Here is a 19,811-nt window from a genome sequence, read left to right as displayed (position 1 = left end):
AAGTCCTTTTTTTCTGGTAAAGATGCTTGTTCTCTAATAAAATTCCAGAGATACCCAGCTCTTTTCATGTGTGCACCATAAATACAAACATGCCTTGAGATTATCCTTCAGATTATTGCTGCTGTGGTTTCACAGTGCCTGTTCCAGCCAAGGCCTTCCCTCAGGAGCCATCCCTGGTGGCCAGAGCTGCAGACAGAGCTAATGAGAAACAAAAAGGCCTCTAAAGACTCTGAGAGCCCCAAGCTTTAGAGATGAACAGGAAGGAACATTTACCCTGCAGGGGAAGAGGGAAAGGTGGAGCCAAGGGAACCATTCACCATTCTGATTGCTGCATTGGATGGGAAAGCTCCAAGGAGGGTGAGAGGGTTGGAGCCAGGAGTTCTGCATTCCTCCTGCCAGAGTTTATCCAAGTGTGAGCCACACAGTTCTCACTGATTATTCACAGAGAGCTCACTTTTCCTCTCTATTAAACTGCATTACAGGGAGCTAAACTGCTTCTGACATTTTCCCCTTGAGTGCTCCCTCCACATAAACTGTGTCCAAGCTGTTGCAGAGCTGTACAATAAGTCTGTGGAACAATCTCTCCATTACAACAAGGGCCTTAATGCAGACAGAAATTAACTTCATTTGTATAGAAAACAGTGCTGCTCTGCCATGGAGGGTCAAAGCACTCAAGTGTGACTTGGGAGACATGAATTTAATTTCTGGATCTTCCACTTGGGCAATCTAGCAGGAATGATTTCACAGGAGGATAATGCTGTCTCACAGGACTGCTGGGCACAGAAAGACATGCATGAGGCTGGCAGGACACAGAAATATTCTTCTCAAGCTCTGTGAGTGATGTGGAGTGTACCCACACTTGCAGGCTTTAGGGTTATTTATCACTTGTTCTTTGCACAAGGGTTGGAACTTCATGTGCAGTTTAAACACACATTCATACTACTCATAAAAGCCAGTCATGGGGAGAAAAAGGCATTAATTGCAAGAATTTTTCAAAGGAAAGTACTTGAATTTGCTATATGGCAAAGAGAGAGATATTAAATTTATTAACAACATTAATTTGATGCTAAAAGACTTGACAGGTTTATCTGGGAAAGTTAAATGTTTAAAACATCATGAAAAACCCTTACTGAAGTGTACAGACTGATCTGTCAGAGTGATCCAAGCTGAGCTGCTGGGTTTTGTCCCTTGTGTCATGGAAAATGCACTAAGTGACTTGTTAATTTTACATTTAACCATCTCTAACATTAGTTTCTTCAACTATATTCAAAGGCTGATCAAATAGAGAGATGAAAATAAAGCATGAGAATCAGGAATTTCTTGTCAGATATAAAAGGAGATAAAGATTAACCCAGGCTTCCACTCATATTGCTTTTGTTTTTGAAAAGACACCCAATTTGAATAGTTCAAAAGAGGCTAAATTGAGTATTTGAGTATTTCAGCACACATAAAAATCCAATTCTGCAACTCTACCCTTCTTCAGCAGATGTGAAAATTAACAGCATAAATATACTTGTGAGTATTACCAGATTGAATTGATACACACTAATGAGTGTTTTTATGGGCACCTTGCAGCACCCTCCCTTCAATATTTGGGATGAGATCTGCCCCTGAGCCCTCTTTTCTCCTGCCTGAGAATCCTCAGCTCTCTCAGACTTTCCTCATATGAGAGATGCCTGTATGTATATTCCTTTAAAAGCAGGTATCATTTCTGTAGGAAAATTAAGCAGCAGCTCATGTTGCTAATGCAAATCTCCAATTCACTCTGGCTACTCATGCAAGAAATCAGCATATGATGGCACAATTAAAAAGTTTTACTGTTAATGGAAAAATGTAATTTAATTTTTTTAAAAAAATCTTTTCTAATGCCCTAGGAGGCAAGAAGAAGGTTTAAATAATTAGTAAGGATTTTTTTTTTTACCTCAGTAAACTCTTCAACAGGAAATTTCATCATGAATTTTGGACTTTGAACCCTCTTTCCTACCTCATGTTACACAAGGACACAAAGATTCATATGACTGATCACCTCTTGGTAGACAGACCCTATTTTGCTTGGCATTGTTCAGAGACAGAATAAAATGACATTTCTTCCCCAGCTCTAAGGCAACAGAGAGATGGAAACAAACGGGCAGAACACAGGAAAAAGGGAGCCAACATTTGTCAGCCTGACAGGCAGCAGTCTCAGCAAACCATCAGGGTGACTGTTGTCAGAACTCCACGGGCATCACAGAGAAGGATATCCAGGGTAGTGACAGCACAGACCATGGCAAAGCTGCTCTGAGATGTTCATGCAGAGCTCTTGGCAAAGAGGAGCAGCAACAAAAAGAACCACCAAGATGTTTGCTTAAGAATCATCTGTGCTACTTCTGCTACTTTGTTCATAAACAACACAATTTCAATGTCCTGCTCCTCCCACAAGTCTGTCTTAAATCTATAACTCTAAGAAAGCCAAAGTTGGAGAATGAAAAAGAAGGGACCAAAACATAGTCCAGAGCAAGTGTCAAATCTGACCAAGAGAACAAACACCTTGTTCTTCACACACTGCCCAACTCCCTGTGCATCCCCACCTCACCAAGGAAATGGAAAACTTCACTTTTATCTAGTGCCTGTGGAACTCTGAAAGCCTGCACACCACCACCAGCCATCTGCAGCAGAACTTCAGGCTATAATCAATTCCAAAGCATTTCCTGATGCCAACACTCAGAGGATTCCCTGCCCTGCTTAGCTGGCTCCTCTGTGTGATGTGGATCTGCATCTCTGTGCAGAGATTGCTCAGCTGTTAAGGAGAAAAAGTGGGAAATGTGAACTAGAGAGGAGAAGAGCCCAGGGTTCTGCAGTGCTTTCCTGCCTTCATCTCTTGCACAAGGCTCTACAAGATTGTACCTTTAATTTTAGGCACACAATTTTATGCCACAAGTCAATTTGCATGGTTCCCAAGGAGATAAGTTATAAAAATCTTCTCTGGAATCTACTGATAAAAACATGGCAAACCAGTCTAGTAAGATAGAATGATGAATTAGACCCTATTGAAAAGTTATCTTTTACTGGGCCAATCAGGAAATGTGAGATAATCACTCAACATTTTGTATTTGCTTTTCTTTACTATTATCTCCACCTTTCTATTTTGACTGTGCCTAGGCAGAGCATTAGAGCATTGCTCTAGGAAGCATTGTCTTTACTAGAACAATTTTCTACCTTTTTATTTTACAAAAAGTCAAATAAGGATAAAGGATTTGAGACATCAGGTTACATGGAAATAAGAAGAGGATACATTTCCTATTTATGCCTGTACACTAGCAGGTAAAACATCCATTTAAAACACAGAATCACAGAATTTCTAAGGTTGGAAGAGACCTCTGAAGATCAGCAAGTCCAACCCAGCTCCACTGTGGTTCATCACTACTCCATGTCCTCAGGAGCCACATCTGCACTCCTGAACACTTCCAGGGACACTTCCAGTGATTCCACCTGCCCTGGGCAGCCTGGGCCAGTGCCTGGCCACCCTGCCAGTGAAGAAATTTCTCCTACTACCTAGTGCAAATATCCCCTAGCACCTATATTAGGCCATATATTTACAGATTTGATGGCAATTCTGATTGTAAGGGCATCAAAGAACTGCAATGATAAACAGGAAATAAGATTTGAATGGAGGTCTGTAACCTCTGTGTGAGGGGAGGGAAAGGGGAAAAGGGGGAAAGGAAAGGGGGAAAAGGAAAGGGGGGAAAGGAAAGGGGGGAAGGAACGGGGAACAGGAAAGGGGGGAAAAGGAACGGTGGGAACAAGGACAGGGTGGAAAGGAAAGGGGGACAAGGACCGGTGGGCAAGGAACGGGGGGAAAGGAAAGGGGGACCGGCCAGGGGGGAAATCAGGTGGGACCAAAGGCCCGGGGACAAACCGAAAGTGGGGGAACACAGGCAAGGGGCGACCAAAGCAACGGGGGGACAACAGTCCAGGGTGGAATCGAACCACGGCACGGGGTGAAACACTGGTAACGTGGTGCAAAAAGGACGACACGGTGGAACGCAACGGGGCACACGCCTGGGCCCCAGTACTGTGTGGCCCCGCCTGTGGGCCACGACGGTGACCCGCCGGGGACACCGCCGTGGCCACCGACGGGGCACAAGCCTGGGTGACCCCGCCGTTTCCCCGCCGTGCCACGACTGTGCCCCGCACGGGCCACTCCGGGGCCACGCCGGGTGCACCGCCGGGGCAAAGCAGGGGCCCCGACGGGGCACCGAAGGGAACAGAGGGAAAGAAGGGGAAAAGAATACCATGCCATCTTAAAAAATTACCTAAACAGCCTAGATGATTACTGCTTATTTTTTTCAGCTTCCTCTTGGGTAGTCATCTCTCCATCATAATTCCTGGCACTTACCTGGTTTCCAGCACTGTGATGAACATTTAAAATGCCCTGAATACTGTTTGTGTGGGCATCTTTCTTTTCCCAAGTGAAGACAAGATAAACCATGACAGATGTAGCACTGCATGTGGGGACTGCAGAGGTAATTTTTGTGGGAAACAATACAAAAGTTAAAGCAAAGAGGCAGAAAGCCAGTGAGGAGAAAGTGGAGAAGATTAAGGAAGATCCTTTAGCCACTGTAGATCTTGGAACAGTCCTTGTAGGCACAGTGAGATTCACCAGGATATTTAAAAGGACACTGGAATGTGAATTTATTGCAGAAAAGGAATGCCTGTGAGATGATTTGAGAAGTGGGGATCATTCAGCTTAGCAGCAAATAAACCTGGTTTCCCAAGGGATTTCTCCTCCCCTTTCACCAAGGTGCATTTCAATGAATACTGATGAAGTCTGAAGAACAAATGCATGTGAGCTTGTGCAAACTGTGAATTTGGATTTGCAGGTGCTCCAGTTTCTATGGAGATGTAGAAGAACCCAATAAAATCCATACACAAAGCAGATTCTGTTCTGCCCTTCTGATATACTGGTTCTGGTGAGAAAAATCTGGTCTAAGTCAACAGAATGTCGTTCATCTATCCTATGAACTACAACAAAAACTAAATTTTCATCTAGTGCATATGGATTTTCCCTTGTGTCTGTAAAATCAGACAGGCAATTATAATTACCAGAAATACATTTAGGGAATGCTTGGAATTTCTTTAGATGGGCAATTTTTATTTAATTCCCTAGACAAATAATTTAATCTAAGTCATTCTTCTCTGAAAAATATTGATTTATGCATTTAATAACCTCTTGGAAAACTAGATTCAGAACTGAATAGCTGCTGTGCCAAACTAAAAACTCTGTGTGCATTAGCTGTGTGCCTTGGGATTGGATCCTATAGCACCTAATAAGGAATGAGCTCCATTTGCAGCTCTTCCCCCCAAAAATGTGCAGCTTCTCTTTTCTCTGAGTTCTCAGTCACCTGCAGCCAAGAGGATCCTACAAGTGACCCTTTCTTCACCAGAGATCTGTTCTCTTGAGGCAATCCTGGGAGCCTCAGGACTGGCTGAGTCTGTTATTCCTCTATCAAATGTGTTTGAAATTGAGGAGGGTGTTCAAAAAATTACTGTAGGAAACACTCAAAAAAGACAAAGCAGGCTACCTTAGAGCCTTTACCAAGAAAAACAAGGCAGTCTCTCTTTTCCAGCACTTGAAAAGGCTGATTTTCACATAAAAGCAATATTCATATAAATTTTTTGTTAATTTAAATATGTTTTAGTATTTTTTTTTAAATGCAGGTACGTGTGTAGTGACTACACCCCCCAATGTACACAGAGACTTTTTTAAGCAAATGGAAATAGTTCCGTTGCTTTGTTTACAGTTTTTCAAGCACACCTTAAAATTATTTTGTTCTTCACATGATTTTAAATGATCACATTTTTTAAAAGAAGCATTTCAGTTCATTTCAGAGCATTATCCCAGACTCTCAAGTAGCTTATTTAAATGAAAATCAACACATATTTGCAGTATTTAAAACTGAACACACATCCTCTCTGGCAGGTTTCTTTCAGTACAATTGTTGTTTCTCCAAGCAAGTTCTAAAGTGTTTCCAAATAAGTTTAAGGACATCCAATTTATTTTTATTTTAGAAAATTGCTTGCTGAAGTGGCACTGTATCCTTAAGTTGTGGTATGCAGTTATGAATTGCAAAGAATACTTACAATTTCTCAGCACATTAAGTATCTCTGCTAGCAATAACTAGAAGCACTGGATAGAAGGATCTACAGAAATGATATAAAAATATAATTCAAGAAAGAGAAAGAAAACAAGGAATAACAAGGAGTAGTCTTACAGGACCATATTTACCTGCTGCTGTTCAGCTACAAAATAATGAAAAAACTTTGTTAGATCAGAGCTGCAAAACTTTTAATTACATATTAAATAATTCTAGATTCACAAGTAGTTTGTAACAACATTGAGAAGTACTTTGCAACAGAAACCTGGCTTTCTCTACAGCTAAAGGCAGACTTGGAACAGGAAATGATGACTTGAGCCTGGAGGCTGCTGCAGCCTGGAGGGGTCACAGCTGGGTGCTAATCCCACCTGACCCACTGAAAATCCTGCCCAGTGTGGAAGTGTCTTCCTTCTCCAGACTGCTTTTCTTTCTGGTTTGTGTTTTTTTAAACACACACTATTCCTGAACCTGGTGTCCTTCAGATAAGCCAAAGAACCCACAGATATTTGGGTGGATTTGCTACAGGCTCCCCTGAGCAGCAGCACAGACACAGCAGCTCAAGCTCTCCTTCATGCTTAGACCAACATGACAATGAAATTTGGGAGAAACTTCTGCAAACCAGACAGAAACCCAAAACTGAGCAGCTGGGAGCCTAAGCAGAATCCTGCTGATGGAGGCCAAAGCTCACAGCCCCGTGCTGGTTATTTACTGCAAAATGTGGGCAGCTACCAAAGCCACTGGAAGTGACCTTTGCATGAGAAGCATTAAATGCATAAAGACTTTTTAAAATTAATTTAAAATTATATTCAAACCTAGTCAATGTAACAGAATTGTCACAACTTTGCTATGAACTTTTACTTCTTTTTTTTTTAATATTTTGAGGTTCATTTTTCCTCAGCTGCAGCTAGCAAGCCCTGAAAAATTATTGCTTACAAGCCAATCTAAATTTCAACTCTTCTGATTTTTGACCCAGGGGAATAAACTACAATCAAATCAAATTACAAAAATATTCAGCACTATAACTCAGTTTCATGGAATCAGAGTTTATAGTCATCTCTGATTTCTGTTTTGATACCTACTAACCAAATCCCACTCTTTACATAAAAGATGAACCTCAAGCTGTCAAGTTCTGCCCAGGTGTTTTACTGTACTTACACTCCCACTGCACTTCATGATCAGCTTTTCCACTGTGTCATCCTTCAGAGAGGAATTCCCCTGACTGCTGCCAGTAATTTTTCAGATATTTACTTACACTAAACGCCTCTCAATGACCTGTTGAAAAATAAAACTCCACGTGTACACAATAAAATTAATGTACTATTCATGGTTCCTACCAGCTCACTGCAAGGTCGTGCACCTTCAGAATGCTGCTCAGCTGATACTGCCCAGATTTCAGGGGCTGAGTGTGTTCTTTAGCATGCTCAAAGGATAGGGTTCCTTCAGGATCAACAGGGAACTCTGAATCCTGCAGAAAACCAAAATTATTAATGCTCAGAAATGCTGCATAACTTCTACGCATAGATACATACTTCACAATGTATCTATTTATAGAACTACTTTGAAAAAACAAATGTATCTTATTTTCCCACATTTTTTCTCTTCTATTCAATTTTCATAATTTTTACATCACTGTTGTCCTGATTTCATTTATTTTGATACATATTGGTAAAGCTGACTGCAGGCAGAACAACTGAAGGCTAATAATTAGTTCTTTTCAAATTATATTCCTGCATTTAAGATAAATGGCCTGACATAAAACACAGGACAAGAACTGGGAAGGAAGGTTTATAACAAACCCCACAGAAAGATTACAAGCATGGGTTATTTTCCATTTTTCCATGGCCTATTTGTTTTCTATCCCTGTTTTCCATGGCAGGTTAGCTCCATGAGTTGCATCCAGAGGCAAAGCTGCTGCATTCTTCTAAAGACCTTTCTCAGAAAGATAGTGCCAATAAAAAGTCAAAATATGTGTAGCTAATTTACAGCCTCATTTTCCACTGGTGTGGTTTCAGGTATTTCCTAAGATTAATCAGCAGACTAGGAGATTTACTACTAGCTCTAATTAACCAAGCTAAATAGCTTTATTAAAAATAGATTGTCATTAAAGAATGTAAGGAGGGTAACTGTGCACCATATATTTTAAGGACTGCAGCAGCCATTACAAAACCCCTTTCCAAGTCACCACAGTTTGCTGAAGACTTGGCTTCTGTTTGCAACATTTTAGGACATCCTGCTGTGAGAAGCGTTAAAGGAGACTGAAATCACTGTACTCTTTAAAATGCCCATCAAACACTAAGATTGAGGAGGGAATGAAATCACTGTGTTTTAATCTGGAAGCACACACACACACAGCAGGGATAACCACTAAGTCTTTTCAGTAATTGTTTCCACTGAACTTGATAGCAGCCATCCTGTTTGCTGATCATTTGCAGCAATGAGCATAAAGCAAATTTCACAGCTACAAAGTAGCACAAGAATATCTGCTTGTCTTCAGCTCCAGAAGCTCCACACCCTGCATTAACCCAAGACAAACTTATGAAGGGCACCAAGCTATGACTTAATGATCAGCTTGAGCACATCTATTCCAGACCCAAGACCTGACACAACTCCATTTCAAAATGCTCCAGTGTCTATAGGAACCATAATACTACACATTTGCACGTTGTTTTACTATGCTAATCATGACCACAATTATTTTATAAACATCTGAAATGTAAGGAAAGGAAGTTGAAAGCAATAGCAGGAGAGTGTAGTAAAACTTTTACTGCCTGCTCCATCTTGCTTGGCTTGCTAATAAAAACCATAAAACTCAGCTACAAAGGTTGTGGCCACATAACTCCTCCTTATTCAGTTTATAATGCTGACATTTTTTCCTTTTTTATTAAAATAAACATGAAGATACTCTGTAATAGGCAGTAAAAGCCAGATTAATTAAAAAAGCAATGGTAAAACTGTTCTGTCTTCAAATTCAGGGCTAGTGCAGCTCTTCAGACAGTTTGTGAACTGGTGCTAACAGTAAATTTGCACTTGAAATTGCTCCTGACAATGTCACTTTTAAAGCTCTGCTACATCAAGTCGAGCCATTGCCTATGCAATAAAACCCCAGAAAGCTCCACTGCTCAATGTCTGACCATGCCACAGCCACTCAATCACTTTTGGACTAGAGCTCTCATTAGCACTCATTGATAAATACACTGCAATTCTTCTCTACTGTCAAAAGGATAAACTTCAAGCTCCTGCACTTCACTGGTTTTGTTTCTTTTACTGCAGCTGTTAAAACCAGATTTGATTAGCCAGATATGATTAATAATTGGGGAGGTTTGAAAAAGTCAGAAGACAACAATTACAGAAAGATCCATGACTGAAATGCAATAGCTTTCTTCCAGCCTTCAGCACTAGGGCTGGTTTAACTTTATCACCACTATTCAGAAAGTAACAGTGTAAAATGCAAAATTACTCTCTGCCAAGCATACTGCCCAACCCTACAGAAATAAAACTACTGTTTCAGCTTCTGCTCAACTTCCTCTCAAAGGCCCAAGTAAATCACATTTCTCAGTTGAAAGCTGCACAGCTGTGGCTGATGCTGTTAAGGATGAGCAGGACACCCCAGTGTGGGGACTGGAACATGAGCTGTGCCCTGGAGGCAGCTGCCCTGGGAGCCACAGGACAAGGCTGGAAGTGTCCAAGGCCAGCCTGGATGGGACTTGGAGCAACCTGGTCTAGCAGGAGGTTCCTGACCATGGCAGGGCATGGACTGAGATGAGTTTTAATGTCTCTTCCAACCCAAACCTTTCTGGGACTCTGACCAGAGAAACACAAATCAGCTCCTTGAGCCTTGCTCAAGACTGCCCATAGAACAAGGAGCAGTTTTAAGAGTGGAAGACAAAGGCTTGAGCTATATAAAAATGGATAGATAATTTCTCCACAGAAGGAATAATCCTTAAAAAATCTCTAACATTCCTTGAGGACCTGCTCTGTGTCAAAAGGAAATCTGTGCTGTACAGAAATACCCCATGCAGCCTTCTTCCAACACCTCTACCATCCCAGCTACATGATCAAATATATTTAAACCCTTCTTTTAATTCTCTGTCACAGCAAATTGCATGACCAACAGTCTCTGCAGAGTCAACAAGGTGAGTGAAGAGTCACAGGAAATTATTCCAGAACAGGAATGTATTGGAATTCTGAGTGCTGGTCAAATTACAGTCCCAAGAAAGTGATTTAATGATCATCCAGCTTTTCATTTACGACTCCCTGATGGTGGAATTGAGTTTAATACATGCAATTACAATTAATTTCTTAGTTTAAAATTATTACAACTCTAAGATACAAAGCCTATACCAGTACTGAAATGCCCAGATTTTAAATATCTATTTCTGGTTACCATTAACAGCAGTTTTGAATACAAGTTCATCACAAGTGAAAGAATAAATCCAGCTCTATTTTACTGGTAGTAATTTCCAGTTTGTCACCCTGATTCTCATCACCATCTCATCACCACATTGTAACAAGAGAACATCTCCTGGTTGTTTTTCAGAACACCATTCCATGTCTCACAGCTAATTAACCAATATGTTCATACAACAGAGACGTACACACAGCTCTGTGGATAACTTAATCTACCAGAAACACTGCTGCAAAACTCAGCTTGATCATTTTGCAAGAAGTAAAAGAACATCAATGAGAATGCTGCAATAAATTATCATGATATGAGGCATGCAATCTATTTTCATGGCAGTGTTTTAAGTCACAAATAACCATGTGCTATTCCCAAAGATATTCCCTATCCCTTCCTTTAAAAGGCCTATGTTTGAAAATCAACTACATTTATGATCAATGTTAAAATAAACAACAGTGCAATAAAATACAGGAACCTCTTACAATTATAATTTTATTTTACATTTAAATTGTGATCATGGTGCAATTAAACATCAGCAATATTTTAAGCTTCAGCAGCTCAGGCTGCACACAATTCATCATGTTAAAGAGGCAGTGCTGAGTAAATGACAGAGATCAAGTTACTTCAGTTTTCTGACATACTCCAAAATGTTGCAATATTGTATTTTTTATATATATATTTTCAATTTACTTAGCGATTAATGTAAATTTTCTCTACCACAGAAGTATCCTACTGTAGAATCAACTAGAAAATCTAGATGTTGCCTTGATTTTCTCCAAGAAAACCTCAGTACAAACAATACAAGACTATCCATTCATGCATGGATGTTCCAGAAGAAAACTCACCTGAATTCATTGTGATTTTATTCCTAAAACAAAACTCACCTGAATTTATTGTGATTTTATTCTTAAAACAAAACTCACCTGAATTCATTGTGATTTTATTCCTAAAACAAAACTCACCTGAATTCATTGTGATTTTATTCTTAAAACAAAACTCACCTGAATTCATTGTGATTTTATTCCTGAAACAAAACTCACCTGAATTCATTGTGATTTTATTCCTGAAACAAAACTCACCTGAATTCATTGTGATTTTATTCCTGAAACAAAACTCACCTGAATTCATTGTGATTTTATTCCTAAAACATGTACTGTAAAAGCCTGTGGAAAAACTCTTTTATTTAATGATTTCTTTTAACATGATCTCACCTGCACTTTTAACAAGAGAAAAAATATCTTCTCCCAAGGGCTCTCCTACCACTAGTAATATCCAAACACAGATGCTTGAGGTGCAAGTAAGTTCTAAACTTTGCCATTCTTTGATTCATTTCCCAAATATTAACAAACAAATTTTATTTTTTCTTCAAATTACTGTTCTGCTTCTCAGGCTCTGTTGGGAAGCTCAGAAACTGTTTATATTCTCAGTAGCCTGGATACACTAATTTCTGCCAGGGCCAAAGTACCCAGTGTAACCATCTCAATAACAGTTCTAAGGCACCCAGGGCTTGCAGAGGTCCATACATCACTGCAATGAACTGGTAAACACATCCAGGGGCCATTAGTTATTGATTTATTTGCAATTATGCCTTACAGATGCCGTCCATGTTCCCCCCCTTGGCACTTCATCATCCTGACTCCATTTCAGGACAGCCAGTAACCATTATCCCAAGCTCCAGATAATGAGAAATAATGAAAACAAAGCTGTAAGAGCACTCTGACATGCAGGTCCAAAGCTATCAGCTTGTCAGTACTGCAGAGAAATGGATTCTTTATAATAAAGAGCTAATGAATTGATTACTGTACTTGTAAGCAATAAGTACTTTATCAAACAGTGATAAAGCTGGTTATCTATCACTGTTAAGCACCAGAAATATTTGCAGCACTGCAGGAAGTGGATACAGCAGAATGTGAAAGAGGTTCTGCCAGGCTGACTGCACAGAGATGCCAGCAGTGAAACTGAAACTGCTGGAAGTGCCTGAAGGGGTGATGGAGTCAGTCTGCTCCAGATCCAGGAGGGCACGTTAGGAACCCAGACCCAAGTGGCTGTAGACTAACAAGGATTTTGGACCACATAAAACCCAGGCCTCTGCACTTCCCTGAACTAATTTCTACTTGAGCTAGACACAGCTTTTAAAAACCCCATTATTTAGAAATGATCCATTTTTTCAAGGCTGAAGGATTGATTGTAACTACCAGTGCATTTGTGAAATGCCTAACTACATTCTCTATTAAAAAGAAACTCTATTTCTAACCCAGAACGTCCTTAGATTCAATTTTCATCCACTAAATTCTATTCTGCTTCTGTCTGCTAAGTAAACACTGCTATTAAGAGTACATTTTGTCCCCTTTGTCACAGTCAATGATGAAGAACACCCTAATTAAGCCTCTTCTGGTTGAAGATTACCCTGCTCGTTGCAGGGGGAGTTGGACTAAAAGGCCTTTAAAGGTCCCTTCAAAGCCAAACTCTTCTGGGATGCTGTAAACTTTAAAAGCACAGTTAAAAAAGTATCTTTTTGTTTCTCTTTCGTTTACCAAGTGATCCAGACTTCCCCTCCTCTTGGAAAAAGACCTCACCAGTGTGTCATTTGATAAATTTATAGTAACTCTAACTCAAACACAAATCAGATTTTTGAGATTTTTTTCCCCCCCAAGTCACATACAAAAATGCTAAATAGTTTATAAGAGAAAAAAAATCTCTAAATACATTTGATTAATCTCCATTTAAAGCTTCATGTCAGATTTAAACATACTAGCAACATTATTTATCTTGACTTTGTACAATTCCACAACTGTATCTTCTACAATCATGGGATCATTTGCATTGATTGTAAATGATTATTTAGTTTTCAGTTCTATCATTTTGTTTCTCCATTTCTTGAGGCACTTCTTTACATTTTAAATACAGTTTTGAAAGTAACCACAGATTGCTGGTACAATCTCCCTGTGACAATTTTTTACAATAGAAGGAGACAAAAAACCAGAATAAGTTTATCACCACCTGACTCCCAAGCTACAAAATTGAAACACTGAGCTTTCAAGGGGGACAGCAGAAACTCCAAGATTTTATTCAATTCTTGAAACCTAACCCATGTACTCTCAATAGAAAGGCAATTTGTTCATGTGGGTTAGGACAGATGGCATGGGGACCTAAAATGAGTTTTACTCTGACAAACAGCAATTGCTCACCCAGTGGATCTGTGCTTTTCCTGCATTCAGAATCAGAGATCCTTAGAAAGAATGCAGGCAGCAGTTTTTATTGCTTTTTATTACCATTAGCCCCTCAAACCCACACCAGTTTGAGATGGAACCAGGGGATCTCTTGTCTTTTTTTGGTGTCTCTCCAAAGCTGTTTAATAGAGAAGTTCTCTGTTCCATCCTGTCTGCTGGCTTCAAGCCAGGGCATGGACATCTTGTAGCACAGAACAATTTCTACACCAGGTGGGAAGGAGGCCCGTGAATTCCCTTCCAGACTGCCATGTCATCACTATATGCATTGTTCTAAATTATCTCCAAGAGAAAAATAATCTAAATAGAATTTTTAAAAATTATAATTATTACACACCACAAGTCTGGAAATATAGTGTAGACATTTTCACATTAACTAGTACCACTGATAAACTAAATATTTTCAATGGTTATGGACTTTTAAAATATTATGAAATGTGATTTTACATAGTGATTTTTTTCTTATTCTTTTTTTGTTGGAATGAACTCTTGAGAGATTCCCATCACAGCAAATCTCAGTTTTTGCTGTACTGCTTCAAGAGAACAATTTCTTTGCTGGTGCTACAGAAACATGAGGGAGATTTGCTTTGTAGTGAGTGAAGGATTGCTGCAAAAATAGAAACAGCTTCAGGTTTCTAGTAAATTATAAATGTCTGACTGGCTGATCTGCTCTGGTAATTTAATGTATATAGCACATTATCTGAGCTATATATACACAAGGAAACAATGGAAACAATAAATACAGAGCTGTGGTGTAAAACATGCACAAGAAATGCAAACTGAAACTGTGCACTGAGTATGTGGTGTTGTGCTGTCACATCTGCATGGGGAGGCCTTTGCTCTGAGTAACAGAATTCTGCACCCAGGCTTTCAGACTGGGGTGTTCAAACTTTGTCATTCAGCACCTTAACTGCAAGGGTTTAGAGAATTTACAAAGAGCAGAGGTAGGAGAGAGAAGGAGAGCTGCTAGGGAGGAGAGAGGACTTCAGAAAGGAAACAGGGAAAATGGCATTTTCCTGAATGAGCTGTGAAACCAATGGCCTCATTCTGCTTTTTAGCCCCCAAGCTCAGAGATCATGGCCAAACTCCACTGTGTGATCTTAAACTGCACTTCTGAAAAACCAATTTGAACATGAGAAGATTCCTAACGTGTCCACAAAATTGTTTAGCAGTTGTGCTTCACAAAGTGGTTCCATGGAGTGGAAACAAATCTGAATTGCCTTTGTTGTGTGAGCAGCACATGAATTATTTCTACCCCTCTGGTGTAAAAGCCCACCTGTACAGCATCAGTCCAGCCACAATCTGCCCAAGCACAGCCTCCCTGCTGCCAGAGGCTGCCCTTTGCTTGCTGCATGGAAGAGCAGGTAAGATCAACTGACCCATGATTATACAACAACAAGTTTTCATCATGAGCAAACCTGTCAAGCCTGGATTCAAATTGAAAATCCAATTACAAAGAGGCCTGTGACCCATTAACATTACCTTACAGTATGTGACCCTCCAATGAAACAGTGTCCCATTCTCTGGAGGAAATGCTCTGATTATTAATTCATAAACTGTTTGGAGTAAAGACTTGGTATTTTATTTCATTTCATTGTTTTCAAACAGAAACAATTAAGATTTGACTTTCCCCTCCCAGAAGTGCTGTTTGGATATCCAAGACAAACAGCCCTGAACACTGTGAGCAGTGCCAGAGCTCTTAGGGTATGTTAGAGATTTGTTACCATGAAAACTAAATGCTAATGTTGAATTTCATTTTCCTTAAAGTGATGTTGACATATGCAAAAGCTTTGTTTAAATATTGGAAAAAAAGATTGAAACACCAAAATCCATAACTTACAGCAGAATAGTTAATTTAAAATATAAATACCACAGTCAGCACCTGAGCCTTTCCCTCCAGATTTTGGGGTCTGAGCTCTTACTTATATTTCAATAACATTTCACTAATTTAAAAGGGATCTAGTTTTATCCATTAATAAATTTAGCTGAACTACATTAAAATGAAAAAAAACCACCAAAACCAACCAAAAAAACTTAATTAGTGTTAAGTTTGGCCTCATTTAATCCTCTTTTTTTTTTGTTAAGTATATCAAGCAGTAGTTCATGTATTGCCTTTTTAGCCACATCCATGAACAACAAACCACAGTTAATCTTAGACTGGAAGTTAATCTACAGTTAATCTTAGACTGGAAGAATTCTCCTTTTAAAACAGTGGTGATTATTTACCCTGTTCAAATACAATTACCATTCTGAACATTTGGACTTGCAATCGTGTATCAATTACATCTAACCCTTTTAAGTGTTTTATCAATACCCAAAACCACCAAGCAAATCATTGATTTGAAAATTAAAACTTAGCATAAAGAGTTTCCAAATTATTACACAACTCTTCCCAACTCCTGCATCATAAACTTTTCATTATGAAACAGAGCTTGGGAAAAAAATAGAATAATTATAATTGGAAATAGGCATTTGGGGAATTTAGATTTATTTTTTTTTTGTCTCACAAGAAGAAGGACTTCTTAAAAGCCATGGGCATTTTTCAATTGAAATGAAATTTGCACCAATAGCATTGTAACTGAGGTACCCAATGTTATTTTTGTCTTGTGCAGTGCATTCTACACATTCTGCTCGTTAGTGCCTCTGCTTCCTTGAAAGAAATGGGGATCCTGGCAGCAGCTGAACATTCCAAAGAGCCCTGGAATGGCACAGTTAGAGACTTGGGACTGGCAGAATTCCCTTCAGGGGCTGTAAGCACTGCACACCTGTCAGTGAACAAACAAACACAACGAACCCTTCCTCCTCCTCTTCCCCCCACAACTCCCACCTGGTTTCCAAGGGAAATGTTAAGGTCTTGACACTTTAATTAAAGGGAAAACAAAGTGTTAGTCCTGAGTTAATGAAATTGCTCAATTATGGTCTGAAAGGCCAACAGAGCTGACGTGACCAGCAGCTGAGCAAGCACCATCCCACCTCCTGCTCTGGGGGGTCTGCAGGGAGCCTCTGGTGCCTCTGAAAGTTCTCTCTGAACTCAGGCAGAGGCAAATCCCATCCTACAGCCCAGTCTGAATGGGGGAACTCTGCAGGAACTCTGAGGGATAAGGGAAACCTTCCTTACTCTCTCCATCTGTCTGTCCTGAGGAAGAGAGCAGCAGCTGTTTGTAAAAGCAAAGAAAACCAAACATTTTCAAGTTTGGCATTTATGGCATTTTTTAATATCTGCTCCATCTTCTCTGCAAAGAATTAAAGGGTTTTTCTTCAATTAAATACAATTTCAGTACATCCCTCTTTCAGGATATCTGCATACAAAACCCAGTAATTTTATTATTTATCAGCTATAGAAAGAGTTCACAGTCATGTATTTTTTTATGGTTTTGAACATCAATAATTTGTCATTATTGATGTTCAAAACCATAAAGAAATACATGAACATGCAAAACCTCTGTACAATTAGAATTAGGATCAAATGCAGTTTACTTCCCAACAACTTTCTGTGTTGGTTCTCCATCTTGGGGGCCTGCTACTTTATTATTCCTGGCAGCATGCAGTGACTCAAAATAAGCCTTGTTCTTCAGCACAAAAAAAACCCTTTGGATGCTCTGGGAGGGATTTTTTATCATGTACCATTGCTTACCAGAATCAATTTTACTACTCAAAATGCAAGGCATTGGATGTCTCCATTTAACAAAGCTGCAAAGGTAGCTGGAAAATTCTAGAAGTTGTCTTTATAATTTGGTCTTGCAACTGAATATTTCCTCTATAGCTTTATTTGTAGCTAACATTCTGAAGCATTTTCTCATTTTCTCCATGTAGGCCCAACATCTTAAAGACATTTGAGCAAATCCTAAAACTAAAGCCATCATCACATTATCTATTACAATACAGAATACAATAGACAATTTTTTTTAAAGCATAAATTTCACCCAAAAAGCAGCTTTTTTTTTTTTTACCTTTTTCAAGTCCATAGCAAAAGTATTTTTAAAAAAAACCACAGAATTGCCTAACAAAACAATTCTTTTAAATTTAATTCCATCAAAATCAACTAAATGGCACATTTTAGATTACACCCAGTTAATCTTGGATCATACTCTATATATCTGAGTCACAGAACATCAATTCTGTAAGTAGAAGGAAAGAGGCAGCATATTCTAAGGATATACATTTTCTTTGCTGCTTAACACCCACTGTACTCTGAATGACTCTTAGTGAATTTCTACTTTATTACTACTTGTTCTAACAAGATGTTTTGTAATTTTGGTTTTGCTTTTGGTTTTATTTCTGATTTTTTAAACAGAATTCTTTTCTATTTTAAGGATGCATCCTGTTTCCCCTTAGGGTTCTATTCTTTAGACTACCCAATTTCACTTTTCACCCTTTCATTGACAGTTTCATAGACTTCTAATCATTCTTCCTGCTCTGGTGTAGATGCTGTATCTGTCTCCTGAGGAGTTGTGATCAGACTGCACACAGAACTGCAGCCAAAGCCACGTGCCATGTGAAACCAGCAAGAGGAATATTGCACATGCTCCAGGCAATATTCCTGGTTTACACTGCAGCAGTGCTCAGCTTTTCCACAATATTATGTGGTTTTCAACTCATGTTAAGCCTGTTTTAGACAACATACCCCAGAGCCCACTCTAATAAAAAGCCAATGATCAAGTTTTCCTGATCTTCTTGATCTCTGTTTGTACACTGGATCAATTTTTAAAGCAGAGTTTTGTTCCTCTTCTTACACTGTTATTTCTTTGGATCAGCTTTGGAATTCCACTCCTGTCCTCAGCTGCACTCAGAGCTCCAGCCCCACCAAAGCCAGGCCACTTGGTCTGCAAATTCTGTCAGCTTATTTTCTGTTCCATTTGCCAGATCATTAAGGACAATATATCCCTGCAAAAAAGCCTCTTCAGTATATCTGCATGTTCCTAATCTATTTTCCATTAATTAAAATAAATAATTGTCAGGCCAGATTTCCACAGTTGTTCTCAGGAATTAATCTGTGAGACAGCATCCAAAGCCTTTTCAAAACCTAAGTGCAAAACCTATGTTATCCATGGTACCTCTTATCCTTCCATGGATGCAATATAGACTGGATTTAAACAATTTTTCCTTGCAAACCCATTTTTCCAGTTAATTCTTTCCCTGCTTTCTTGAAGATATTGAGTAAAATTTCAGTTATACACTGCCAGCTTCCCAAGGAATGCAAGTTATAGTATCTAGTCTATGATTTCTTAGCTTTTACTTTTGATCTCATTTGAAAGACAGACATTATATTTTCTTCTCCTTTCTCTAGGCTGCAGTCTTATATTTGGGGAACTTGTATCAATTTTCTTAGTTCCATGTCTGCAGTTTCATTATCCCAGGGAACGGCTGTAGAAATAAGCATTCCCACTATTATCTCCTCCTCTCTTCTGAATATCAAGCAGTGCTTTCTCAGCCACATTATTACAAACACAAAGTCATTGTCTGTTTCATTTATGACCCTTCCTAACTACTTTGGGACCATCTTTCCAATCCTGTCCCCAATACACCTGTGCTAATTTATATTCAAACTCAATAATCTAATTAAGTAATCACTTGGTTTCATCTCCCCTTCTACTTGAGAGCACAGGAACAGCAGTTCTTGTAAATTTTTTCCTTTTTTTCCCATAGAACTCAGGAGAAATTTCAGTGTAATACATGTACCCATGTGATATTTTAACCCAAGGTCTTATTAACTACAAAAGCTTTATCTGTATGATTTCTGGATTTTACTTCTCTATTTTTATTATACACAATGGCCATAATTGCAAAATCTGTTCTACAGAAACAGATAATTTCTTAACTCCAGAAATGTCCAACACACCTTTAGATAAAGTTTTACAGCAAGTAAAACTTGAGAAAATTAAACTGGGTTGTAATACATGTAGAAATATAATTTAGTGAACATGAGGAAGCTGCAATTGTCCTGCTAAGATTACTTTTAAAAGCAATCAAACATAGAATGTACTTTGAAAGGAATCTGAGAGAATAAAAATAGGAAAGTTTTCAAGAGCATAATGAAATTCACATTATCAA

General features: G+C 39.0%; 1 protein-coding gene across 1 annotated transcript in view; it reads right to left on the bottom strand.

Moving 5' to 3' along the window:
• Positions 1–19,811, bottom strand: part of SPAG16 (sperm associated antigen 16) — a 286,793-nt gene that overhangs the window by 244,508 nt on the left and 22,474 nt on the right. The window contains exon 11 of the mRNA XM_050987617.1: positions 7,469–7,599. Within this exon, the coding sequence (XP_050843574.1) occupies positions 7,469–7,599 (131 nt within the window). The remainder of the gene's footprint in view (positions 1–7,468; positions 7,600–19,811) is intronic.

This window comes from Serinus canaria (assembly GCF_022539315.1).
Source record: "Serinus canaria isolate serCan28SL12 chromosome 7 unlocalized genomic scaffold, serCan2020 HiC_scaffold_29, whole genome shotgun sequence".
NCBI lineage: Eukaryota > Metazoa > Chordata > Aves > Passeriformes > Fringillidae > Serinus > Serinus canaria.
The sequence above is the reverse complement of the archived record's forward strand: the minus strand, read 5'-3'. Positions and strand labels throughout refer to the sequence as shown.